This window comes from Colius striatus, chromosome 1 (genome assembly GCF_028858725.1).
Source record: "Colius striatus isolate bColStr4 chromosome 1, bColStr4.1.hap1, whole genome shotgun sequence".
NCBI lineage: Eukaryota > Metazoa > Chordata > Aves > Coliiformes > Coliidae > Colius > Colius striatus.
The window spans coordinates 3357078-3384450 of NC_084759.1; the positions used below are offsets into that span (position 1 = coordinate 3357078).

At 49.2% G+C, this 27373-nt stretch overlaps 1 protein-coding gene across 2 annotated transcripts in view; it reads right to left on the reverse strand.

Moving 5' to 3' along the window:
• The window catches only part of GAB2 (GRB2 associated binding protein 2), a 102852-nt gene extending 77180 nt beyond the window's left edge, over positions 1 to 25672 (reverse strand). For both annotated transcript variants that reach the window (XM_061990513.1, XM_061990504.1), the window contains exon 1: positions 25428 to 25672. In XM_061990513.1, coding sequence (XP_061846497.1) covers positions 25428 to 25499 — 72 coding nt within the window. In that variant the 5' untranslated portion in view covers positions 25500 to 25672. The remainder of the gene's footprint in view (positions 1 to 25427) is intronic.
• Positions 25673 to 27373: the final 1701 nt, after the last annotated feature.

The following is a 27373-nucleotide window of genomic DNA, read 5'->3' on the forward strand; positions in this document are numbered from 1 at the left end:
TAAGCAACCTTTCATCCAGGACTTCAAAACACTTTAGAGACTCAGATGACACGCAGGACACCAGCCTGTCAGCTGCACCTTCAGGCCACCTACAAGAGCTGCATTCCTTTAGGTAAAAACATCCTTGGAGAAGGTTTTCCTCTATATGCTTTTAGGAAAGGTTAAAAACCTGTAAGAGACCAGAATCACCCCAGAGGGACCAGTCACCAAGGTGGTTTCTCAAAGAGAAGTTGTGCCAATGAGGCTGTCCAGCCCTCGCGCTGTCTGCCCAAGGGAAGCTATTTTGAGGGAATCACATGAGGAAAGACTGATGACTCAACACTTTGGGCCTGATGAAGAAATGAAAGCTGCAGGAAGGAGCCAAGTCATCAGATTTCCACTGTGTGTGCTCTTGGGGAAAGGATTAGTTGGACTGAGCCGTGCAGGGAAGCTTTGGAAGTGGCGATGTAGGGATACTAGAAGTGAAAGTCCCTTTGTCCTCCTGTGCTGAGATAGTCCAGCAGCTCACCTTGGCAGCTCTGTTCAAGATTTTACACCATTAGCACTTGACAGAAAACACATCCAGCTTACAGACTTTGTAAAAGAGAAAATCCTCCACCTTACCCATCATTTCTCTGAATGTGCAGTCTTTGCAGGCGTGGGGCAGGAGGTGAGGCTGAGCCGAGGGACGAGCAGTTGATCGGGATCTCATTGGCAGGGAGCTGCCAGAGATAAACTGTTGATCCTGCATGACTTTCTAGATGAACATAAGGGAGTTGGATGCACATCTTCTGATGGGTTTCCCACTCATCTTCAGAGATCCATTTGAAAAGTCAGTCTAAACCCATTATACTCCACAGAATCCCAGCATGGTGGGGGTTGGAAGGGCCCTCCAGAGCTCATCCAGCCCAAAATCCCTCAAGGGGCACAGGAACATGTCTAGGTGTGTTTGGAAACCTCCTGAGAAGGAGCCTCCACAGCCTCCCTGGGCAGCCTGGGCCAGGGCTCCCTCACCTCAGCATCAAAGGAGTTTCTTCTCCTGTGCCAGGGGCACTTGCTGTGTTCCAGCCTGTGCCCGTTACCCCTTGTCCTGCCATTGGCCACCACAGAACAAAGACTGGCCCCATCCTCCTGACATCTGTCCTTTGGGCATTTATCAGCATTGATAAAGTCCTCTCTCTGCCTTCTCTTCTCCAGGCTGAACACCCCCAGGTCTGTCAGCTTTTCCTCATAAGAGAGATGTTCCAGTCTCCTCCTGTGCTGGACTCTCTCCAGAAGTTCTCCATCATTCTTGAACAAGGAATCCCAAAACTGGACACAGTACTCCAAGATCACATCTTGCAGTCATGGAGACTGGGCTGGACCATGTGCTGCTTCATGCTAATGTCCAAATCAGTCCCTCTTATCCCAGATCAGTTTTGTATTCTAGCAGATAGAGTTTCCTCCAAAACACTTAAACAAATATACAACCTTCCCCCAAGCACAGACATCTAATGATGCTTTCTAGAAGCACCTACAGAGATGGTACTCAGCATCTTCAAAAGTGGGGGAGAGGATGAAAACAGAAGGAAAAAATCCCACTACAATCCAAAAGATTAGTTTTCAAACCACTTGGCACCGTGCCTGTGTATCCCTGAGCCCAGCAGACCAGCACAGAGATTTGTGATGTGGGGGGGATAAATTGGAAAGTCCTCATTGCAGGGGTCACAGTGGCACTTTACATGGGCACAGAGTCTACAACAAGAAGGTCAGGACACCCAACTGGGCCCTTTCCCGTGTGGATCCTTTACTGCTTTATACAGTATTGTGGCTGTGTTTGGGATCCAGCAGAGTTTGGGATTAAACATGACATGTCCTGTAGGCATCCTCTGCCATCCTGCAGAACTCCCATGGGAGGAGGAGCACATGCTGAAGCCAAATTATTCCCTAATGGACAAAACCACAGCTCTCACCAACACGAATAGGAAAGAGACCAAGCTGGAAAGCTGTTCCTCTCTCCAGTATCGCTGCCTCCCTCCTGAATGCCTGTGGGCTGTGGATTCATGTAGGACCATTGTCTTTTACCTCAGGGTAACACAACAACCCCAGGTCAATCCTACAGCAGGCACAACAGAAACTACAAAGTCTCCAGGACAACTAACCAGGGCAGAAACCAGCTCATGGGATGTCCCATCCCAGGCATGGTTCGTGCACGTAATGGCCACAACTCTCCTCACCACAGCAGCCTCACTACACAGAGCCTTCTAGATGGTGAATTGACTTACATGCTTACAGCATGATCAACTCAAGATGAGTCAGTTGACTATTAAATCCTCATTTAGTGTCCTTGTGTCAGCTCTGGGACACAAAACAAAACAACTGTCTAGAGACAGAGTCCAAGGAGAGTTCAGCTGGCTACGGCAGGTGCTTGGAACGCAGTGCAACAAGCCAGCTTGCAAACCTTCGTCTCTGTCTTTATCTGGGTCATGAATTTTTTGGCCAAGGCAGCACAGATGTCAAGGACTGGCTGCTGCAGCAGTGGTTCTGCATCACTACCCCTCTGTCTTCTGGAGAAATCCCCCTGGGCTCAATTCACTTGGGTCCACTGCACCTGCTGGAGCCCTCCAGACTCCTGAGCAGTGTCAATTCAACTCGGCAAGGTGCACTGGTCCTTATTAGAGGGAAAAGGACAAAGCCAAAAGGCAACTGCCTTCTATCCTGCTAACCCTCTGCCCCATGCCAGATGCATCCATAATATTCTGTTTTTCTCTCCCAAATTGCTAAAATCCTGTGGTCCCCTTTATTCCAAACCCCCTCCCTTCCCAGCAGCAGCTGCCTCAGGGTGCTTGAGGTTTTCATGTTTTTGGTTTGTTTGTTTGGGGTTTTTTTGTATCCAGTTCTGGGGTCCCCAGTTCAAGAGAGACAGAGAACTTCTAGAGAGTCCAGTGGAGGGCTACCAAGATGATCAGGGGACTGGAACATCTTTCATATGAGGAAAGGCTGTGGGAACAGCTGCTTAGCCTGGAGAAAACTAAGGGAGGACTTCATGAACACTCGTAAGTATTTAAAGGGTGGATGTCAGGAGGATGGAGTGACACTTTTTTTTCTGTAGTGTCCAGTAACAGGACAAGTGGAACACAAAAAGTTCCACCTAAACACAAGGAAAACTCCTTTGGTGTTGAGGTGAGGGAGCCCTGGCCCAGGCTGCCCAGGGAGTGTGTGGAGGCTCCTTCTCGGGAGGTTTCCAAACCTGCCTGGACACGTTCCTGTGCCCCCTGAGCCAGGGGAATCTGCTTGAGCAGGGAATTGGGCTGGATAAGCTCTAGAGGTTCCTTCCAATCCTCACCATTCTGTGATTCTCCTAATATGTTTTTATATTCTCCACCTTGCTACCAGACAAGCTTTACAGTTCCTCCTTGGGATGCACCTTCCCAGGGCAGACAAATCCTGGGATATACCTGGGGTATAAAGGATATACACCTTTTAAATACTTGTAAGTATTAATGAGGTCCCCCCCTCAGCCTTCTCTTCTCCAGACTAAACTGCCCCAGTTCCCGCAGCCTTTCCTCAGAAGGAAGATGCTCCAGTCCCCTGAACATCTTGGTGGCCCTGAGCTGGCCTCTCTCCAGAAGCACTTCCCTGTGCCTCTTGAGCTGGGGAGCCCAGAACTGGACACAGCACTCCAGATGAGGCCTCGTGTGCATTGCTCCTCGCTCACTTCTCTGCAGGGTTAGAGAGGATTTATTTCTCACTCCATTGCTACTGCACAAACCCACTTGACGGTTTATATCATGGATTTGATTTGGACATCAGCACCTAACGTTGACTCCACCGAATGGTACTGTGCCATCTTTTCCCTTTGATAACAATTCTGCTGACCCCAGCTTGCAGCAAAGGGTGGAAACCATCTGCCCAGACTACCAAGCTGTTCCCCCAAACAACCCCTTTTTGTCTGCCAAAGGCAGCTCACAACTGCAGGGCTGTGTTTGCTGTGCTGACAGCCAGAGTACCAGCCCTGCTCCCTGCAAAGGGCATGGGAAAAGGCAGTGGGGATGGTGCACAGAAATGTTCGGATGGGAACGTGGCAGGGGAAGGAGTGGGAGACTTTGACCTGCAATTTGTTTGCTCAGCATCTCATCTATGGATGAAGCAATGTTTCACTTGCGGAGGGCAGCAGAGAGGAGTTTGTGTGCAAGAAGAAACTGAGGATAAAAGGAGGAGAGCAGCTCTTTGCTCCCCAGTTTTCAAGTCCAGAAGCAAACTTCTCTTGCATTTTGCCTTTTTTCTCCTCCTCACAGTGAACAGGTCATGGGGTAAGAAAGAGTACTTGGCAAAACACAGTCATGTTTCCTCATGCAGGGTCATGGGAAGAGGCTGGGTGGTCACCTTGGGGATGACGGTAGCTTAAGGTAGGGGTTTGAGATGGGTCTTTTAAAGTGTTCCTTAGACTGCCATCTCCACAGTTATTATCCAAAGAAGTAGTATGAAAAAAAAAACAGACTAGGAGAACTTGAATCAGGCAGTAAAGATTTCCCTTCCTTTTATTTACACAGCCCTGTGTCCATCTAAAAGGCATGACCCCCGCCGCCCTCACATCATTCCCAAGCTCTCAATACACTTCAAAAAAAGAGAAGGAAAGAAAAAAAACCCAAACCACCTCTCAGCAAGTATTATACTACAAGGACACATGTTTTTGTGCTCACTTGAGCTAAACCTCCTCCACAATTTTTCCTTTAGCCAAATGTCTCTGAGTAGGAGCGTTGGAAAAATAACCTCGCCTGGCATGATGCGGTGGGACACGGCCGAGGCGAGCCCCGGGGCCCCCCAACCCCTTCCCAGCCCCCTCCCCAGCACAGGCTGTCGGCTGGGGGATGTTTACTGGGAACAAGAACCTATTGTCAAGACTGAGAGGCAGCTCAGTGGGGTAAAAAAATAATAAAATGGGACTTCAGCCTTCCTTTTGGCTTTTACTTTCACCAAGTCCGTACAAAGCAACAGCTTTGGTCCTTCTGCCTGCGTTGCTCTTAAACGTAGACAAGGAGCTCTGAAACGACACCTCGAGACAATTATCCTCATTATCATCTCCCAAACAGATCATTTTTCCCTTTTTTGCCTGTCAGGAGTGCTCCAGCCCACGGTGGGCTGGGGAGTTTTGAGTGGCACGACAGCGAGGGAGTGACAGAGGTTGTAGGGCTGACAGTGGCACGAAAGCCAGCAGGTTTGCTGGAATAAAGACCTGGGTAGCACCTGGTTTCCAAAGCATGGCTGGAGTAGTTCAAAGCAAGCATGTGCCAGTGACTGCAAGGTCCAAGCTGCCTTTTAGGAAGAAATCACGGTCAGCTCCAGCGGGAGATGCCTGCAGCTGATGCCCATCTGGTTTCTTCGGTGCTTCTGATTCCCCATGTGGGATAAACACACTGATTTCTCCAAGGCAACCGTTTCTGTGATCCTTGCATGACATTTGTTGCACATATGCCAATTAATACTAATAAATATGCTAGCACCATTGCTGAAAGGGTACACAGGGTGATAAAAAACAAACACCACTTAGGAAGGACAAGGAGAATAAAAGATGGCAAAGGAAAGCAGTAACGTAAGTTAATGATCTGAGATCAAACTGCAGGAACTAATGGCCCCTTTTTCAAGCCATAGTTAAGTGTATGAATATTGAAAACCTTGTTGTGAAAGCCTCAGGCAGGATTGGGGAGGGGGGGGTGAGGCCCAAGAGGAGTCTAACAAGTGAAGAAAAAAATTAGCAGCCGCTTCCCCTGGGGAAACAGGGACAGTTGAGAGAGGATGGCTCATAACTCGGCCACCAGGATGAGAAAACACTATTATTTTCAATATCCTGCTGCAGGATGAGAGCTGGCCCCGGGCAGGCACAAGACCCCGTCATCCCCAGGGCAAAAGCCCCCAGAGGCCAAATTCCACTGGGGCTCAGCAGCATCTGCCCCATCCTCACCTCCCCATCCCCCTCCCAGAGTGCCCACAGAGGGTGATGGTTCAGGGGCTCTGCGACACGGATCCATCGTGACACCATTTGAAGCCAGACGAGCACCCTGAGTGTGTATCGATCGATGTTATTTCCAGCAGCAGAGGCTTTCCCCCGTGTTAAAAATAAACCCCATAAAGCCTAATTCAGCGTATCACAATCAGGCAGATGAATCCATCCCAGCAGACTGGTACTGCCTGGTGTTTCATCCTCTCTGTCCCTCGGTCCTCAACCCAGACAAGGCATGCAGTTGAGGACTGGCTGCCACATGCAGATTGTCCCCCCTGACCCTGCCCCAAAGCATCTGCACTTGCAGTCAGCCCTTCTTACAGCTGATTCCTTTTTATTTCTTACAGCATCTGCCACTAAACAAATGAATGCAACAGGAAGGTGAAAGGGGTCACCTCAGCTTTGTTTAACGTGGGGTACCAGCAAATCTTATTCCACATGGGAGGAGGTGAGGTCTTTGGGAACACAGAATCACAGAATGGTAGGGGTTGGAAGGGACCTTTAGAGATCATCTGGTCCAACCCTCCCGCAGAAGCAGGTCCACCTTTGGATGGATGCTGCCCAAAGCACGTCCTGAGCAATCCCTGGGAGCAGGCACGACCCTCAGCTCATTGAGTGAAGGATATTAAAAAGCCCATTTTTGCCTTAGAGCAAGTGCTGCTGTGGCATCTGGCCATGGTGTTCCTCCAGCTCTGCAGGGAAGCACGGCCATTGCTACACAAAACGGAAAGACAGAGAGAGGTGAAGGCTGGTCTCTGGGAAAGCTGATGCAAGAGCCAGACTGACTGGACACAAACGTGCCCCCTGCTGCTTGGCTGGAAGCAATCAGAGCCTCTGGGGTCTCTGGAGGGATCTCTGCTTCCCTGGGAAGCCAACACTTACAGAATCAAAAAGCAGATACAGCAGTTCTGAGCTCCTGGGACTTCCCGAGCTTTTTTGGGTAGCTTTGGGTATCGGAATGACTTTTGGTTGCAAACCCTTATGGTTACAGACCCAAACTCTGCTCCTGATGGCAAGGAAAGATTTCCCTCACATTGTGGTTGTGAGATGCGTTTGTATGGCACCAGAGGTGCAGGAGAGGGGTTCAGCAGCACCTTCATTTGATCCAAGGATCCTTCACAGGTCACAGCAACCGAAGATCTGGTCCTGAAGCTTTTCTAAAGTGTGGGCTGAACCAACTCAAAATGAATCAGCCCTATCTCTGCCCCTGGCTTGTTGGAGCTGTGGCACTTGCTGGATTCACCCTCCTGCCTTAGGAACGCAGCTGATGCTTGGTTCAGTTAAAAAAATACAGCCCTGATGGAGATGCTCAGTGTAAGCCCCATGTCCTCCTTGCCCTCTGGCCAAGAAGATGACATGGAGCACTTGCTCCTCGTGGTGCAAGAGAGCCCATGCCACCATGAATCACATCCTCCCACAGCTCAATGCTCACAGGACTCTCTTGCCCATTTAAAAAATGCTTTTTGGGTGAAAATCCCCAGGAAACATGACTGCTCTGTATTCAGATTGCAGTTTCTCACACCCCTGCATGCTGGTACATGGGCTGCTACATGGGCTGGTACAACACAGCTGAAAGTATTTCAGGAAAGCCACTAAGTCTTACAGTGAGATTTATGTCAGCCAGGAACCAAAGAGAGGTCTCCAAAAGGTATCACTTGATTTATTTCTTCAAGGCAGGAGAACAAAAGGTTTTAGAGGGACACATAGGTTATGGAGAGCAGCACACTATGGGTAGAGCTGACCTGCAATCCCAACATTGCCCTGGCATTAGTACTCATCTGTTGCTGGTATTTACCCATCACTGGATGGAAGCATGGAGCTTTCTGTGTGAAAATGGAAAGGCAGAGTGATATGAAGGCTGCTCCAGCCACCAGCTTAGAAACAAACTCACACTTGCATGCAACAGATGATACACTCAGTCTGCTAAGAAATGCAGGCTGAGTAAACTGAAAATGCCACCAGCAAACTCAAGCCCTGAGTCCCTTCTTGCTGTTTTTCTTTAAGCAAGCTAAAAAAAGACAACTGAGTTTTAAACACTCACTTGCTACAGTGCTCTAGGACCTTGCTTTCTGTTTACAAAACAGCAGAAAAGGACAGGAAAAAATAGAGAACCTTCCTTTTTACTTAGTAAGAGGCCCCCAAATCACTCAAAGGACTTGCAACTGCCGAGATAACTGTCCTGATTTCAGAGAGGATGGGTGTGGGTGGCACAGAGGGGACGTTTGTGTTGGCAGCTGAGGCAGAAAGCCTCCACACAACCTAGGGAAAAGGGAAAAGAAAGACAGAAAGACGGACAGAAAGAAAGACAGAGAGAGATAGAGAGACAGAAAGACCAAAAGAGAGATGGGGAGAAAGAGAGAAAAGAAAGAGAGAAAGATACAAAGAGAAAGAAAGAGGGAAAGAGGGAAAGAGAGAAAGAGAAAGAAAAAGATGGAGAGAAAGAAAGAAAAAGGGAAAGAAAGAGAGAGAAAGAGAGAGAGAGAAAGTGAGAAAGTGAGAAAGAGAGAAAGAGAGAAAGAGAGAAAGAGAGAAAGAGAGAAAGAGAGAAAGAGAGAGAAGGAGATAAAGAAAAAGAAAAAGAGAAGATGAAAGAAAGAAAGAAAAAGAAGAGAGAAAGAGGGAGAGAAAGAGGGAGAGAAAGAGGGAGAGAAAGAGGGAGAGAAAGAGGGAGAGAAAGAGGGAGAGAGAAAAAGAAAAGGAGAAAAGGAGAAAAGGAGAAAAGGAGAAAAGGAGAAAAGGGAAAAAGAAAGAGAGAAAGAGAGAAAGAGAGAAAGAGAGAAAGAGAGAAAGAGAGAAAGGAGAAAGGAGAAAGAGAGAAAGAGAGAAAGAGAGAAAGAGAGAAAGAGAGAAAGAGAGAAAGAGAGAAAGAAAGAAAGAGAGAAAGAGAAAGGGAGAAAGAAGAAAAGAAGGAAAGAGAAAGAAAAAAAGAAAGAAAGAGAGAAACTCCCACTCATTGAATAAACAAAAGCATTCCTAATAAACTGGAAACGTCATACTACATCAGGGATCACAAGATCGAGCCCAGAAAGGTCTTAGTGGCAAGAACATGCTGTGAAAAACAGATGGGAAAAACAAGCTAGGAAAGGTTGAGACTGTGTTTCTGAACTTCTGTTCCCGACACGGGTTTTAGAGCTGGTGCTGGTGTGGTTGGGGAGACACTGGGGTGAAATACCAGCTGCCCACATCATCCCAGTAATCCCAGTGGAAACCTTAAAGTGGGAGGATGAAGGAAAGAGTTTCATGCTAAAATCCCTAATCAACCACTTTGGAAAGGCAGATTTTTCCAGCTTCCCAAGCCCAGGCTCTCCACATGTCAAGTCAGGTTAATAATGCTGCTTCTTTGCACCTTGGCCTTGGTTTTGCAGAGCCCTGCTTTGGGGATGCTCCTTGCAGTGTGGCTGTGTGTCGAGGCAGAGCTTCAGGCTGGGGTTCTGGGAGGCTCTGCAGCACGGGGATGGCCATGTGAACCTCTCTGTGCTCCTTCCTGCTTGTCTCAAGATGGACTGGCAGACACGGTTCTACTCAGTACCATAAAAACAAGTCCCCAGCAAGCAAAATGCAACAAGTTACACACTGAGGAAAGTGGGTTCTGGCTGATGATCCTCTAAACATTAAGGATTAGAAGAAGAGGAGAAAGGAAGGCTAAAATAAAATGGAAAGATGAGGGTATCAAAACATGCAGCCTGCAGAGAGCTGGGGAGAGGACAACTCCAAGCCTGCTGCCCCCAGGCTCAGCCCATTGTCCCACAAAGAGCAGGGACATAAGGCTCCTGGATGTCAAAACCATCAGATACACCACATGGTATTCCTTGAGACTGTCAGAGATCTTCCAACACAACAGAATAACACAAGTTTGTTATTCCCCCACTTCTGAGCACATGATGACAGAGTTGGAGCCAACACAGCTCCGGATGCAAGGAGCCCTGTTTGGGGTCCACACTTTCCAGGACCTCTGATGCATTCAATCCAAGAGCTTTTATTTATAGAAAGAGGGTCTGGCCTGGAGGATATAAAAAACTTTTGAGATCCAAAACCTGGAGGATCTCAAAAATATTTGTAAATATTGGAGTTTGGCTCATGTGCCTTTCTACATGAGATGCGTGTGGGGGGAACACTTTCCAAAGCTCAAATCAAATGCTCTTCTGAAATGTAATGAGTTCAACTGATTTCCTCTATAATTTTGCATTCCTTCATGCACTAGGTTCCAGGAGATGCCTAAATATCCAAGTGTAAAGGCTGTCAGCACAGCTTTTCCAGTCCAGCAGGAAGTAGGAGATATCTCCAGGGACAGCCTATTTTTGGAGAGCTCTCCAATTCCAAACTAAACCTTCCAACTTTTTGTTGTTATTACTTGGATTAAGAAGGCAGAGTAGGAGAGCTGAGGCATTCCCACAGCAGATCACATCGCTTCTCACACTGCCTGCTTCTCAGTGGTGGATGGGAGATCTCTGTTTGGATGCAGGGCACAGATGGAAATCCATGGCTGAGGTCCTGTGGGTTTTTGAGGTCTCAAGCTGATACGTGGACACCTTAAGATTTGGATGCAGTTGTGCTTAATTGGTTCTTATTTCTGCACAGCTTACCCTGCATGAGGCCAAGATAGACGGAGACTACTATTTACCCTTTTACCCAAAATATTCCAAGTGAAAAAGATGTATATGACAAAGGATTGCATTGCAATACCTTTGCACATCATCTGATACCTGTAGTATCAACAGGCAAGAGCAGGACACCCAGAGCCCCACTACTGAATAACTGGATTACACTAAATTAATTGCATCATCCATTTTTGGGTTTTCCTATTTTACAACTCCTATTTTATACATTAAAAACCCATTTAATAGCCATCCCTCATCTGAGGGATTAATAAGTCAAAACAGAAGCACTGGGGAGTATGCAATAAAAAAGCCAAAACACTAAAACCCCCTTGGCTGGGTTTAATATCTATTAGAATCCTCAGTCACGATGGAAACGGATTTATAACCACAAACCACCACTAAATTACCTTAACAGCCTCTGGCTGTTGTGCTGATGGCCTAAACAGCCCTGTAAATTACCAGCTCACTGTACAAACTTATACGCATCACTATTATGCCCTAGTTTAGTCCCAGCCTCTCAAAAACAGGGCAAGATTTACTCTTATTACCCATCTGAGTTCACCTACCAGCACACCTGTGTGCACTGCCACGTGTTTGCTCCCGAAACAGGAGCAAAAACCCACTGATTTTTGCAGTGTGGCACAAACCCCACAACAAACGTGGCGCCAGAGACAACTGCTCGCCTTTTCCCCCTCCTGTCCCATGTCTGATTGACTTTCCACTCATCAGATTTTCCTGCCTGGCAGCTGAACTGAGTTTTTAAGCTGCCTGAATTCACTCCTAATCTCATCCCATGGAGTTCGAGGCAAGGCACGGGCGAGGTGAACTTGGCTTAGAGGAGTTGGACTTTCTCAACAGGAGACTGCAGGGCCAGAGCATGCCAGGAGGCAGGTACAGTGAAGATATGATTGTAGGATGTTGGTGCTCGGTTCCCAGCTCTGTGATGGACTTGTTGTACATCCCAAAAGATTCATTTAATCTGGAATATTGTGTCCAGTCCTGGGCCCCTCAGTTCAAGAAGGACAGGGAGCTGCTGGAGAGAGTTCAGTGCAGGGCCACAGAGATGACGGAGTGGAGCATCTCCCTTGTGATGAAAGGCTGAGGGAACTGGGGCTCTGCAGCTTGGAGAAGAGGAGAGCAAAGGGTGACCTCACTAATGTTTATAAATATGTAAAGGGTGGGTGTGAGGAGGATGGAGCCAGGCTGTTCTCAGTGATGGCCAATGATAGGACAAGGGCCATGGGGACAAGCTGGAACAGAAGAAGCTGGAACACAAGGAATAATTTCTTCCCTGTTGAGGTGAGTGAGCACTGTAAGGGACTGCCCAGATGGGCTGTGGAGTCTCCTTCTCTGAAGGCATCCCAAACCCAGCTGGATGAGTTCCTGTGTGCCCTACTCTAGGTGGTGCTGCTCTGGCAGGGGGGTTGCACTGGATGAGCTTTCGGGGTCCCTTGCAGCCCTTAAGACCCCAGCATCTGGCACACAACTTGTCAGCACAAGGGTGTTTTTTCCTTTGGAAACCCTTTGGGTGTCCAACCTCTTACACCAATTCTCTGCTCTATGGGAATGTATCAGGTTAAAATTATGTGTGTTTGCAACCCACCTTGTTGCTGATGCCAAGACCCTGTACTATCCAGGGTAGGCAGAAGAATATCAGTGAGAGAGTTGGAAGTGTAAATATCAACACTTGGGGGAAAGAAAATGAACTCAAGCCCAGCCCACACCACTAGGCTTTGGGTACAAAAGGATAAAGGTGGGAGAACAGGAGAGGCAGATATGATAATCCCCAGGATATACACTGACTGGGAATGGGTGTGTGGGATACAGCTTGGCTGCATTTCTGGTCATGCTGTGGTGTCTGGTTTTCTAGTAAACTGATGGTTGATTTTTAAAAGAAATAACATAATTAGTCAATTCTCCTATGCTTTGAAAGAAACAAATGCAAGGTTTTGATCAGGCCTTTTCATGCTGAAAAAAAGAAGGTTAAACCTTGCCTAAATTACATCTGATTCAGCAGTAATGCACGCAGCAGGGGTGAGCACGTAAACCCTAAACATGTCGTTCTGGCTTCTCACCTTCCTCCACAACCCAAGCTACAGTTGATTAGTGGGAAGCTTCAGGTACAAAGAAATGCAAAGAATAGGAATTAAAAGCTCTCCTTCTTAATTACAAATGCAAATCTTGATGCCTCTCATCCTCAAGTGGTACTCAAAAACTCGATCCTATCTGAAACTACCAGTGTATCAGAGCAGCAGGTCCATGCTTCACCCCACCCAGCCTTAACAGACAGCATTTGGAAGCATCAAGTGGGTCATGGCAGACTTTTCCAAGCAGTAAGATGGACAGAGAGACATCATAAACACAATATTTTCATCAAACACTCTAGTTAACTTAAAAACTCATCCAAAAAGCCTCACAAACATGCTACGTGTAGCACAGAACAGAATTTGCTTTACAGTCCTTTCTCAGTTCCAAACCAGACCAGTCCATGAGGTCCAGTTTCCGTTTGCCCCACGACAAATACTCATTTTTAGCCCCATGGTGAACATCTAACTCACATTACTGAGCACAGAGTACTTTGTCAAGCACCGTCCCTGACACCACCTTGCAGGACTCCCTGCCTTCTGCTGCACGTGAAGCGCCTTCAGGGTTAAAAAAAAACCCTGCAGGCAACATAACTCTACACATAACTCCATCTTTTTCTCTACACCACAACTCCCTCCTCAAACCTGGCTTCTTGGTACACCTCCCTGTGACACACGTGGTACATCAGCCCCTCTGCACACCAGCTGGCTGGACTGATTTGATACTAAAAAGAGTGTATTGATGGATTCCCAGTCGAAGCCTCAGCCAATACGTGTTTTGAGACAACTGCCTGGTCCTTCCAGGCCTTCCCTTGGGTTGACTGTGAAGGGAGTGCAAGGCAGCAGCTCAAAAGGCAGCTCTGAGAGCAATTCTGTGAGTATAGTGCTGGATCTTGCCAGCCTTAGATTGAAGTACATCCCAACGCAGGTGGAGGGAGCCTCATCAGGAGGAAAGACCTGTCCTCAACTGATTGACTGGTTTAAACCTCAAAACACTGTTTTCCTTCCCTTCCTTCCAGTGTTTTCTTCATGGTATCAACCTGTACCTCTGTGGACATTTGCACTACGCACGTCTCATCTCCTCTGAAAGATGCGAATTCAGGCTCGGTAAGGAGAAGGATTGCTTCTCCCCTGTTACACATCTAAAGCAAAGATAGAACTTGCTGAAGGATGCAGAGACAAAAAGAACTTGTAAGCTTTAATGTCTGTGATGGGCCCCACTTCTACATTTGATGCTGAGAGGTCAGAAACATCTGATCATGTCTCCTGAGTGCAAACCTCACCTCTCTGCAAGTGGGTTCAGATGATGGGGTGGGACATCCACCAGCTGCAACCAGGACCCACTGTGCTTTGGTGATGTGTCAAACACTTTGGGCCACTTCCCAGGAGAAGGACCTTGGGGTGTTCCTGTAAGAAGCCCCACTAGCCAAGCCAAAACGCTGTCCCTGCTCTGAATGGATGGCAGCCCTGTGGTCTTTTATCAGGGCACTTTCTCATTCACTTTCTCTGGAAGGGAGGCCTGGCACATAAAGCTTTCCCAGGCTCCTAATCACTCTCATCACCCTTCTGCAAAGACTCTGATGTCAGGGGTCCACCCACACACACATTGCTGCAGGATAAAGTCCTGATGGCTGGCAGGAAAACTCCCTGCTCGCTGTCCTGCCTCCCTCCACACACACAGAGACGGAGCCGCACAGTCAGGGCTAGGTTCAAACCTCAGTCCTCAGTTTCAAGCCCCAAGCAGGGACAAGCCTGCATCTGTTTCAGGCAGAAAGACCCCATAAACTCCCTGTCACTCCCTACATCCCATCTCTTCCGCCTGCCTTCTTTTTTCTCTTTCATTCATTCATTTTTACTCCCCTCCCCCAAGGCTGTAAGCCTGACACAACCCCAGAGCACGCTGTCTGCAGGGCTGCCGATGTGGAGATACAGATGGGATTAATAGATGGATATATAGAGTACAAGGCCAGGCTGGAGATAGCAGTGGGGCTCAGGCACCAGCTCCACTGTCCTGCCACCTACGGCCTGACCCCCAAAACAATGCCCCTTCTATTCCCTACCGCCCTGCTCCAAACCCCGCGCTGACGTTCCGTGGGGTGGACAGTGGGCGAGGGAGGCAGGAAAGGAAAAAGGGAGGGAGAACAGAAGCCTCAAGTCATCGATTCTTCTTGGGTCAAAGCAAACGAGGTTTTCCTGGGAGCTTCCTCTCTGGAGGGAGTTATTTAGGAACAAGGCAGAGACCCAGAATCAAAGGAGCTGTGTGCAGGGCTGCCGGCATGGAAGCAGAGCGGCTGTTTTCTGCTGTCACTAAGCCAGAAAGGGCTTTTATTGCATTTGCCCTTTCCTGTGCTGGATGGCTCTCAGGCACAGCACCTATATGGAAGCAGCAAGAGAAGGAAAGAGATCTGGAGGTGCTGAGGTGGCGATGAATAGGGACTTTGCAAGGGAGAGGCAATTAAGGAGTATCAAAACCTTGAGCTGAATGGGGGGTTGGACTAGATGATGTCTAAAGGTCCCTTCCAACCCCTACCAATCTATGACTCTATGAATTATACAGCTAACCTTCCCTTTTCCATGGGGCACTGCTTCAAGCCGAGAGCATGCAGGGAGCAGTCAAAAGCCACACATCCACCCTACAAGTAAACAACATAGAGCCCTCAAAGATGCTTGTTAGTATGTGGATGAAGATCTGCACAGCAGATCGGTAGCGATGACTAACGTTCCTGTTTAGCATGATTACTGACATTACTATGAGATATAAAAATGCAAACAGAAGCATCACCCAGTTCAACGTACACGTGACACAGCTCTTTAAAAGTTCAGAAAACACCTCAAAGTCAAAAGAAGGTTTAGTAGTCAGTTTTGGAACTGAGATGTGATCCCCGTTGGAGTATTACATGAAGTGGCCAAGGACTTTGTATAGCAAGTCAACTTGCAGCCTTTGGCAGCCACACAAGAGTCCACGGGGATGTTCAGAAGGTCAGGGAGGAACGTGAACGGGTGAGACAGCAGCTGTGATCACCAGCAAAACTTACATCACTGAAAAATCTATAAAATCCAAAAGACCACAAATCTTTGCCTCAGAATGTGATTTCCATCTCACCATATGGACGCGGGAGCTGGAACCCCACCAAGGAGATGTCTAAATGCCTTCCAAAGCAAACGCCTTTGGAAAACACCAGGTTTACATGGAATCAGATGCATAACAAGTGCTGAGATGCTGTAAGGACGGCATCTTAGATCCAGGAGACACCAGGGAAAGAGGTTGAATGTGTCTAAAAGGTGTTGGGAAACAACACTCCAGCCCCAAAAGTACTTGAAGAAATTTCTGTCAACGGATTATAGGAAAAAGAGAGACCAAACACAGAGGATTTAAGAATTCAGAGGCCGTGTGAAGAACAGCCCAGAGGAGGCAGAGATGGAAAAGCTTTCCATGCAGCGGAAAGGAAGAAGCAATCTGAATGCTTAACACAGAAATGTCTAAGAGCTGTTCTCAATTGGTCCTGCCTCAAAGCCAGATTTAAACTATAAATAAAAATGTCCTACTTATGGCCCAAGAGTGATCCTCCTGTCCTGAACAGGCATCATTTTGAGGTGAGGTTATTCACATTTGGACGGAAAAGTTCATTTCTAGGTACTAATGTCATGCAGACAACCAGACTGATGCAACATTTCCCAGATCCTGACCTTCTCCAGGAAAACTGTGCAAGAGCTCAAGGGAAAAAAAAGCAACCCAGAGAGAACTAAATACAAAAAGACAAATCCAGAGATGAAATCCACCCCCTAGGTCGCTGGCATCACATTATTCCAGATTCATGGGAGAAACAGGCACCACTGGCTATCTGACACAGCAAGAAACATAAGCTCCCAGCACTCACATTTTCCCCCGTTTAAAGGCACAGCTTGTAGGCTAAAGATGACTGTGAGCTATTTATCTTTGGGATGGGGGGTTTTTTGACCAAGACTGTGGTTTATTCATTATTTTTCTTTCTTTTTGTCTTAAAAGAGAATAGAGATTCAAACACAGCACATATGCAAATTGCTGTATGGCTAGATAAGATTGATGACATACGTGTGACTGCCCTGCGCAGGTTTTCACGCTGACCTTGTGGAATTCCTCTTTGTACATTTGAAAACCAGGCTGTTGCAGGCATATCTTATTTGCAAGAATGCTTGCCCGGAGGTGTGCACGTGGCCTGAACTATTTCTTGAGGTCTCAGGTCTGTTCTCTATGATTTCACATGGTGAGTGTTTGCTTTTTTTGTTGCTGTTGTTGCTAATCATGAGTAAGGAAGAGAAGGGATGCTCCGCATGGACCTCCTCTATATCGCCTCCCACTGCCAATTTGCTGCTGGTTTAACCTGTGATAACCACAAAGCTGCTTTCACTTGGCAGCAAGGTCTTTGGGTGCTCATCCAATTTCTCCAGATTTGGACTGAAAAAGCCTAAGGAGAAGCAAACCCACTCATCTCTCTGTGAGACACTTGACCTGGACCACTTTCACACCAGCATTTCCAGGCCAGTAAATCACAAAATCATAGAATGGGAGGGGTTTGAAGGGACCTGAAAGCTTTTTCCTAAAAGCATCCAGTCTTGGTGGGATATTAAGAATGTGAACAAGTCGTTTCTAACCTTTCAGCTGGGATGAGAGGCTGGAAAAGGCCAATAAACCCCCAACTTAGCCTTTCCCTGCTCTGCTCCGTTTGAGTCCGCAGTGCTGTGTGCTGGGGAAGGAGCTGAGATAAGGCACAGAGACCATCTCATGTGCAAACAAGAACAAGGATTTTTCTTCCTCAAGCTATTTTTATTGTTTGAACAGAATTACAGGGGCCATCACTAGACTTTGGAGATACCAAACAAAACTCTGGAGAGCAGCTCTGTCCCTACCTTGTTCATCTGCACGGGGAAGGCTACTGTAGGTGCTGCTCAGTGACTCATAGCAGAGATCCAGGAGGCTCCAGGAGACTTTCTTGATGCTCAGCAGCTTTGGGAGCCTCTCTGGAGGCAGGGGTCAGGCTCTCCACAGCCTCAGAGGCAGGGCCAGGCTTCCTGCTCACAGCTCCAGATGAGGAAATCACAACAACCTGTATTTACATGCCACCTCTCAACCCAATGATGTCCCTAGACGTGCTGCAATTAAAATTCCATAACAATACCCAGCCAAAGGACGCTGTGGGATAATAAGCATTTGCATATTGTTGATCCTGAGCTTAACCTCTTTTTGCCCAAATCCTTGACAGGATGGATCTGTCCTGGGGAGAAGGGCAGAGGGATGAAGGAGAGGCCGTGCAGAACATCAGGGACAGCAGCTCAGACACTTCTGTCAGCTGTATTGCTGCTCTTTGTGCACCGTGAAGTAAATCAAGGTCTCTCTTCTGCATTTCTCCTACCTACTGATATAGAGATAAATGCACTTCATCACCACTGTTAGGTGCTGTAAGATCCTCCTAAGCATTATGACAGGGAAGAGATTTTACAGACTTGAAAAGCAGACTGAGAAGAAGGGCAGTTTATATTAAAAGTAGTAACTTCCAAATCTTTTGGATCAACTCATCTCAGAGAGCCCCTAGACGACTCTTGGCACTCCCTCCACCTAAGTCTCAGCTAAAGGACCACGTACTTCTGTGGACCTGTTGTGATCCCTTTCCGTTACTTCACGCATCCCCAGCAGCCTGTGAGCAGCTCAGAAACCCCTGGCTCAGGCAGAAAGGATAAAGCCAGGCTGAGTTGCCAGCTGTGGGAATGACCCTGAACACCAGTGCAGCCAAACCACTGACTTGCTCTCGTGCCTCAGTCTCCCCATCTGACCAGACAGATGCGGTCTCACCCAACACCCAGAGAGCATCGAGTCCCAGTCCCGGTCACCTCGGCTGCTACTGAAATCCAAATAAATCATATTTGCTCTGCCTTTGAGTCACTACTATAAATTATGTGCTTCAGTCTGGTAAACACTATTACATCACCCCTTGCATCTGACACTTGCTAAAAGAAAAAACAAAAGAGGAAAAATAAGAAAGGTTTCAGTATCACTTCTGCTCTCTTCCAAAGAGAAGCGAAGCCAACTTCCTTAAATCTTGTTTGTCTTTCTGAAGTTCAACCTGTGCTTTGCCACCATCAATCTTTTACATCTGCCACACACTCTGCCAGCACCATCGGCCAGCTCTGAAGTCACAACAGGCAGCTGAAGATTCACTCAAGCTGCCTTAGCAAAGCAAAAGCACCAGGAAAACACATGGGGTTCGCTCCCCACACAACACATGGACTCGTTACCTCTACAGGCACGATCGATGCGGTGCCTCGGGAAGACGTCTGGGTCAGCTCTGACCAAACCAGTTGGAGCTTCAGCAGCTGAAGAGCTGCCCTAACATGGCACTTCTCCCAGGTTGCTCATGTTGGTAGAAAACAAAACCAGGACCACCGACGTGCACAGGGAGCTGGGCTAAAGCAGCCACACCGCTTCCTACGTGTGGCTCCACATCGCGCTGTCCCACAGAGATAACAGAAACCTTGGGCTGGAGGCACCTCGGGAGGTCTCTAGTCCTGTCTTGCATTGCAGGTGTGACCTGATCAGCTCAGCTGGGATTTGCTCTAGACAAATCTTGAAAACCTCCAAAGACTGAGGCTGTGCAGCCTCTGTGGGAACCTGCTCCTCTACACCACAACCGTCTTAGTGGAGGAACTTCCCTAAGACTCAGCCTGAACCTGATCCAAAGCTGGTTTGTGGTTGCTGCCCCTGATTTTGTCACCTGCTACAACCAAGAAGAATTTGACTCCCCCATCCTCATAAGTATCCTTCAAAGTAGCTGCAAGTTATTAGCTCGTGAGCATTGTGCTGGCAATAGACAACCAGCTGACTGCTGCAGAAAATGTCACTGTGGGCACAGGAATGCAGCCCCACACTCAAACAAAATGACCCTGAGAGAAGGGTGCAAGGAAGAAGTTGTGTGTTCTGACTCATGAGGAATCATGCAGCAGAGAAACAAGTTAGAAGGCGTGACCCTTGCCTAGCGTTGCCCAAGAGAGGTGGTGTTGCAGGAGTGCTGGTTGCTGCCCTGGCAAGTGAAATGCACCCTCTGACCTGCAAAACCTTCTCCAGTGCAGCTTTCTTCTGAATCATGGGGTAGATGACAACAGCTAAAACGTCTGATGGTCTGTTTGAATCACGCCTGGTGATTACACAGGCGGAGCAGGGTGCAGTGAGGCAGCTTGGCAGCTGCAGTGAGATGTGCAGTCGTGGAGTTCAGGGCTGTCAAAACCTTCTACGAGCAACTTCATTGCGCTGAGTCAAACAACTTTCCTGAGTCCCATTAGCAGATCCAGGTGACACGATTTGTGCCCTAAAGCCTCTTTGCTATCCCTCCCTGGGTTCAGGCTCAAAACCCATAAATTCGCCTAAGCCAGCACTGGAAGGGACCTTTGGAGAATTTGTCAAGTTTCTTCCACTGCCTCAGAACAGGATCAGCTCTCCAGAAGAGAGAGCTTTGGCCAACCTGCTCTTTGAAACTTCCACCAGTGGGGAATCCGAGTCCTTCCCAAACCATCTGTTCCACTGCTCCACTCCTCTGGCAAAACAGAGGTTAGGAAGTTTTTTCCTAACACTTATTTCCCTTGCTGCAGTTCCAGCTCAGCACTTCTTGGCCTCCCATCACTGGCCATGAAGAAGAGTTTACTCCCTTCCCTTTCACAGCTACCTTTGACATACTCAAGGACTGTTATTCCTCCTCTCAGCTCTCTCAGCCCTAGACTAAACAACCTAATTTCCTCCAGTCTTTCCATGTTTTCTAGGTTTCTGCTTATTTCTTGGTGCATTTCTCTGCAACCATTTCCTATTTTGGGTAAAGGGGAGCATCCTGAATCAGGCATGGCACAGCTGAGCATGACAGCTACCCACTAAAACTCCTTAGAGAGAAGAGAAGAGAAGAGGAGAGGAGAGGAGAGGAGAGGAGAGGAGAGGAGAGGAGAGGAGAGGAGAGGAGAGGAGAGGAGAGGAGAGGAGAGGAGAGGAGAGGAGAGGAGAGGAGAGGAGAGGAGAGAAGAGAAGAGAAGAGAAGAGAAGAGAAGAGAAGAGAAGAGAAGAGAAGAGAAGAGAAGAGAAGAGAAGAGAAGAGAAGAGAAGAGAAGAGAAGAGAAGAGAAGAGAAGAGAAGAGAAGAGAAGAGAAGAGAAGAGACCCACAAGATCACTTTGCTTAATGCCCATTTCTTTGTATTTTTGCTGTAGAGTCCTTTCTTCTCCCCCTGCTCTTTCATCCCATTTAGCCCCATGACAAACATCTCCTGGTACCCCAGCCTTTTGAGCAGCCTAAGACTTCTCTGCTCCGGTGATCCTACTTCAGTCCACATCCTACAGCCTCATTTAACGAGGACCTCCTTGCTGTGCAACTCTGAGAGGAATATGAAGGGTCTACTGAGGACCAAAAGAAGCTTTTCATCAGAGAGATACTCCCAGGAACAGGGCCTGTTATACTCTCTTAACCCTTCCTGCTCACCCCATCAGGGAAGAGCAGGTCTTCCAATGACCTTGATCAAACTGTTTCCGCATGACACAAAAGTGACCCCTGATGCACAAAGCCAGACTCCCTTCCCCAAGTTAAACCAGTGGGGGAAAAAAAAAATCCCTCACCCAAGAAGCATTCTAAAGGACTGTGAAACCAGCAGAAGATGAGAAGCTTCTCTTTTAGTCAGAAGTGCAGACATACATCTCAGCCAGGCAGAAAATACTCTGCCTTCACAGTACAGAGACGAGCAGGCAGAGCTGCTCCACAATGACAGCAGTTCTTTCTCACATTGCTTTTCTGCTCTGAACCCCATCGTGCCAGGCAGTGGAGAGACACAAACCACCACTCCAAACCCACATCTAACTCGGGGGACAACAGCCAGGCACGTCCGGCAGGAGAGCAGTGGGAGACGGTGAGTCAGGGCAGACGCGTGCCCGTCGCACCTCAGTCCTCACACAACTAAAGCCACGGGGTTTGTTCAGGGATGTTTTTAGTATTATTGTCATCTTTTGTTTTTTATGAGTGTTTTAAAGAGGAGCCAGGATGAGAATGAAAGGACATCTCTCTGCTTTGTGGCTGCGTATAAGGAGACTCTTCCATGTGTGAAAGGCAGAATGGGAGAAGGTGGGGATAAGACTTTTTAATAGGGCCTGTAGCAAAGGGTAATGGCTTTAAAAGAGAGTAAATTCAGGCTAGACATGAGGAAGAAATGTTCTACAATGAGGGTGGTGAGGCATTAACCCAGGTTGCCCAGCATCCATGGAAACATTCAAGGTCAGGTTGAACGGGACTCTGAGCAACCTGTCCTAGTTGAAGATGTCACGGTCCTAGGGACAGGGATGTCCCTGGGACAGAAGATGTCCCAGCAGGGGAGTTGGACCAGACAACCTTTAAAGGTCCCTTCCAACCAAAACCATTCTCATATTCTACAAAGGTACAAAAGTGTTTGTCTGGAAAAAAAAAAATACAGCAAGCAGCCAGTGGAGCTTGGTGCCCTGAGCAGAATGGAGGTAGAAGGTGCTATTTTGGTTTTCCCGTTACTTTTGACCATCAACTGTTTGGTTACCTTTCATTATCAGTACCAGGGTAGCACCCACAGGGCTCATCCCAGATCACAGCCAGACTGCCATGAGCCCCTGTCCCCAGTTATGAGGCAGAAAAGAGGCACAATTTTTCTCAGTCTTGAAGCAGTCATTATTTGGTCATTGAGTGTCCCCAATGGAAGAGAAACTCCTGACCCTACTATTTCTGGTGGGTGGCAGAAGGTTGGGACATCCCTTTTTTCTATGGTATCTAGCAACAGGACAAGGGGTGATGGGATGGAGCTGGAACACAAAAAGTTCCATTTAAACATAAGGAAAAACTCTTTCACTGTTGAAGTGAGGGAGCCCTGGCCCAGGCTGCCCAGGGAGGGTGTGGAGGCTCCTTCCTTGGAGGTCTTCAAGACCTGCCTAGACACGTTCCTGTGTGACCTGATCTAGGTAGATCTGCTTCTGCAGGGGGGTTGCACTAGATGATCTCTAAAGGTCCGTTCCAACCCCCACCATTCTATGATTCTAGGATTTCCCAGGGCATTGTACAAAGAGGACCTCCAGAAAACATCCCACAGGCTCACATAAACACAATCCTCTGAGAAGAAACCAAGCAGGGATTGCTGTAAATGGGCACTAACGCTGTGTGGATGGAGTGTGGAGGAGTGTCCCCTTCCCCAACCACTCTGGATGGAAGCTAGAAGGAAAATTTAGCAGCTTCCCCTCTTGCCAAGGATCTCCTTGAAAAGCAAAACCAAAACAAACCCAGGCTTCTAACAGCCCAGCATTTCAAGGACGGCGTCAGCAACACGCCCATGTGCAGACACGTACATTTGAAATGCACTTGTCAAAGAACAAAAATAAATCTATCATCTTCCCCGTGTCAATACAGGCAGAGCAGGAACTTCAAACCCGATTAGCAGCATCCTGCAGCCTGAGATTCCTCCTTTGAGGTCTCAAAGGAGAACATAAACCGAAGGCCTAAGGAAAGCGGCCAAGCCAGCAATTCAGCGGTTTCCCTTTGAGTCGGCACAACAGCCGTGTCTGAAAACTCCCCTTTGTGCATGAAAACCAAAGTCCAACCCTCAGGGTTTGCTGCAGACAAAAGCAGGTTTTAGGGAAGCAAAGCCATCAGCCTCAGGTTCTGCTACATTTACCTGAAGAGAACAACTTGATCAATGCATTGGCACCCTGAATCTGGTTATAGAACCACTAGTAATAAACGTTACAAAGGAAGAGGATGGGACACTACTGAGTGAAACTCCGTCCCAGCTGAAGCCAACACTTTCAAACCCAGCCACTGATGGAGGAACTGGTGTGACTGGAAGGGAAGTCCCACTGCCCACAGCTCTGGTGCAGAGGTTCATCCATCCATCCATCCATCCATCCATCCATCCATCCATCCGTCCGTCCATTCATCTATCCATCCATCCCCCCTGCCCTGAGGTGGGGGACAGCCCAAAGCATCTCCACATGGCTCCTTTTCCTCGTGGGGGAACGAGGATGTTTTGAAAACATAGGTGGCTTTTGCAAAGCACTTTGGGCTGTGTCTGGATGAAAAGCACTCTTATGCACATCGATAATTAGCGCTAACCGCCAGCGTGTCACACCCTCCCGGACAGTATTGAGCACATTTATTCAGCCCTTGCTGGAATGCTGGAGCACAAGCTGGATATTCAGAAGGAGATGTGAGCGTCCTTTCATGGGGCAGATGCTGGGGAGCTAATGATGTTTGATGAGTTAAGGCCACTGGTGACTCAGGATCAGCAATTAGTTGATTTCTGCGGGAGGAAGGTGCTTTGCTCCATTAAGCTAAAAGCATCCTCCACAGTTCAGCACGCACAGACTCATGCCGTCCATCTCCCTCAAAGCCTGCCTACATACATTAGGGGCTTCATATTTCCCATGTAAACACCCGGGTTTACCTTTGTCTCAGTACATTTGGGGGGGGACAGGGTGCAAAAGAACCCAATTCCCTCACAGCTCCATCCCAACCTGACCCTCTCTCAAAGGGGATCGGGCACACGAGGAAAAGATTGCCAAGAGAGGCTGGGCACGCAGCCTAAGGCAAAGGGATGTGGCACTGCTGATGCCTAAGGGGCTGCAACCCATTTTGGCTGAGGCCAATAACACCACATCACAAATGGGATCCCCCTCGGGCCCTGCCCTGGCCTGTGACACAGCACTACAGACACCCACCTCCCTCTCAAGGGCAGGCAGCGATGCTTCCATCGATCAACAACAGGCACTAGGGAGACACCAGCTGCACTTGCTCTGCCTGCCGCTCCCAAAACACACCCAGGCAAAAGCAACGGGACCAAAGCATCGTCTGCCTGGCTCCCCCTCTTCCCGAGGAGGGGAGAGCATCCAGATAACCGCATAACCGGTGCATGGCAGAGGCTGGGCACCGGAGTCGGGACCCCGACCGCATCCCGAGGCGCGATGTGCCGAGTCACAGGACGGCAGCTCGGCGAGAGCGGGGGGCGCAGGGTGCAGCGAACAGCCGGCTCCTTGCAGCCAGTGGGGGATGTGACAGAGCTGGCATTCGGACCCTCTTTTTACAACTTCTTTGAAGTGTTTGATCCTGGCCGCTAATGGCACGGAAGGCTATCGAGGCGCTACTGGTGCCTGTCTTCAAAGGGGCTGAACGTTAAATGATTAATGGGAACCGCGCGCCGGGGAGAGGGAGAACGACCGTTATAGGGGTGTTGGGGGCGGGGGATGCCAGGTGCATTATCACCTCTAGGCTTTGGGACAAAGGTATTCCCAGCCTCCTTCAAATGAAGGGGTGTGACGGCGGCTGGTCCCGGCTGAGCCCTGTCACCGCGGGGTGCGGCGAGAACTGCTGCCCCAAAACCGGGGTGGCCCTGTCCAGAACTGTCCCAAAGCCGGGTGCCCCGTCCAGAACTGTCCCAAAGCCGGGTGCCCCGTCCAGAACTATCCCAAAGCCAGGTGCCCGCTCCAGAGCCGCCTCAAAGCCGCGGCCCCTGTCTCGCTGTTACCGCAGCCCCGGGGCACGGGACGAGCCGAAGGGCTCGGAGATGCTCCCACCCACCCCATTCCCCCTTCCTCCAGCCACGGGGAGCCACGACCGCCCCGTTCGCCGGCTGGGCGAGCCCCGCGGCAGGTGCAGCCGGGCGGGCGGCGGCTGCCGGAGGGTGCGGGGAGCCGATGGATGGGTACGGAGCGCGGCGGGGAGCGGGGATCCCGGCTTCCCCGGAGCCGGCGCACTGATGAGACGGATTGGGTTGAGACTTACATATCTCCGTAACTTCTTCTCCGGCGGTGACTTTCGGAGCCAGCCCGAGCACACCACCTCCCCGCCGCTCATCGCGGCTGCCGGCCGCTGCCTCCCGCCGCTCAGCGCCGGCAGCGCCGGCCCATGGAGGGCGGTGGGTGGGTGGATGGATGGATAGATGGATGGATGGATGGATGAAGGGCGGGGGGGGACACACGACACCAGCGCCTCCCCCCGCCGCCGTCGCTCGGCTGCGAGCGGGGAAGCAGGAAACTGGCTCCTTCCCCGGCTCACCACGCCTCCCGCCCGGCACGGCGCCCCGCCAGCCAGCCTGCTTTAAAGATACAAGCCCCGCGGGCAAGAGGGGCTGCCCGGCCCCCGGCCGCCTCCCACGGAGGGGTTGCCTCTCATGCCCGTCCCCCCCGCACTCATACGCTGCCGATACAGAAACTTCAGACGTGCCGCAGCAGGTGATCTGCAGTGCAGCTCAGCGCTGCCTCATTAAGAAAGTACCACCACTCCCCAAACCCCTTCACTGGAAGGTTTAATTACCCTCAGCACCCCACAGGAGCTTTCCCCTCTCTTGATGGAAAAAGGTCCTTCCCGCCCCAGAAAGGAGAGGCTGCTCTCAGGAGCTTGTGCGGGAGATGAAGGTGCAGTAGGAAAACAAAGAGATTGAGCAAGAAGCAGCCCAACACCATCGACAGCAAATATCCTCCTGCATGAAAACCTAGAAAAAAGGATAAAAATTGGAGGTGAATCGATAAAAGCCTCATATTTTATTATTGATTTTTAAATAATGGAGCTGTGCCCACTGCAAGGAGATTCGACTGCCACTGGAGTCTCATGCACACAAGCCAGGTTTCGTGTTACAGAATATTGTGCCCTGCCTGAGCTCAACTATCGCCTTCCAGATCTAGAAACACTGTACATTTAAAAGTCTGATCCTCTCCCCAGCTCAGGCAGCAATAAAGCTTCTCTCTGCAGCCCTGCAAGTGGGATTCTGCTCTAAGCTTCTCCTTGCTGCATCCTCAGAAACAAAAAGCTGGGCATGGCACCCATAAAAGCCGAGCCCTCCCAGCCCACCACACGCTCCTACTGCCCATGGATTGGGAAAGCACAGCTCAGGGTTGTTTGCTGAGGATGGATTTCTAAGAGCTGTCTCTATACAAACCCCAAACCTGCTCAGGCACATTCAGTCATCGGCTTCCCTGCCCGTCCAACCTCCGTGGGCAGGGACGGTCCCTCCTGAGCTGTTTGTGCTGCAGCTGGTGCAATAACAACCCTGTGCTGGCTGGATGCTCCGAGGCACCTCAAACAGCCTTTTGTGGGGTCTTGCATCACTTTGGAGCAGGAGTTTGAGCCTGCAGTGCCTCTGGGAGGGAGGTATGGCACCTCTTTTCAAGATAGGGACAGCAGGGCTAAGCCATGTGTTATCATCTTTGTGAATACATAAAGGAGGGGAGTAACCCTTAAAGAACAAGCATGGCATTTGTTAGGAATGTATTTTCTCAACAGCTTTGCTTTTCTTTTCCTGCCAGTGACATGCAAAGGCTTAAAAAGAGACTTTTCTGCCTTTTCACAGGAAGAGTTTGATCCTATTTGAGTGCTGGGCAACCTCTGCTATGGTCAGATCAGCTCACCCACCTCTGTGTTGGAGCTGAGGGCAGGGGAGGATACAGAGGCCTGGGCTGGCACCAGCCAGTATGTTCCAGGCAGGGGCTGGAGCTGGATCGATTTCCACCACATGAGAGCAAGAGTCTCACCCACAAACTCTCCTGGCCCAGAGGCGCTTTGCGAGCTCATGGGGAAAAGGGTGGCCTGGTGACCTGTGCTTCAGAGATCTCCCCCAAACCCAGAGCAATTTCAGGTCCTGGTGACCTCCTGGGGGCTTCCAAAGGCCCAACGGAGAGCAGATGATGATTAATGTGCAAGTATCATGCAAAGCCATTCCACAGTGCCTGGTG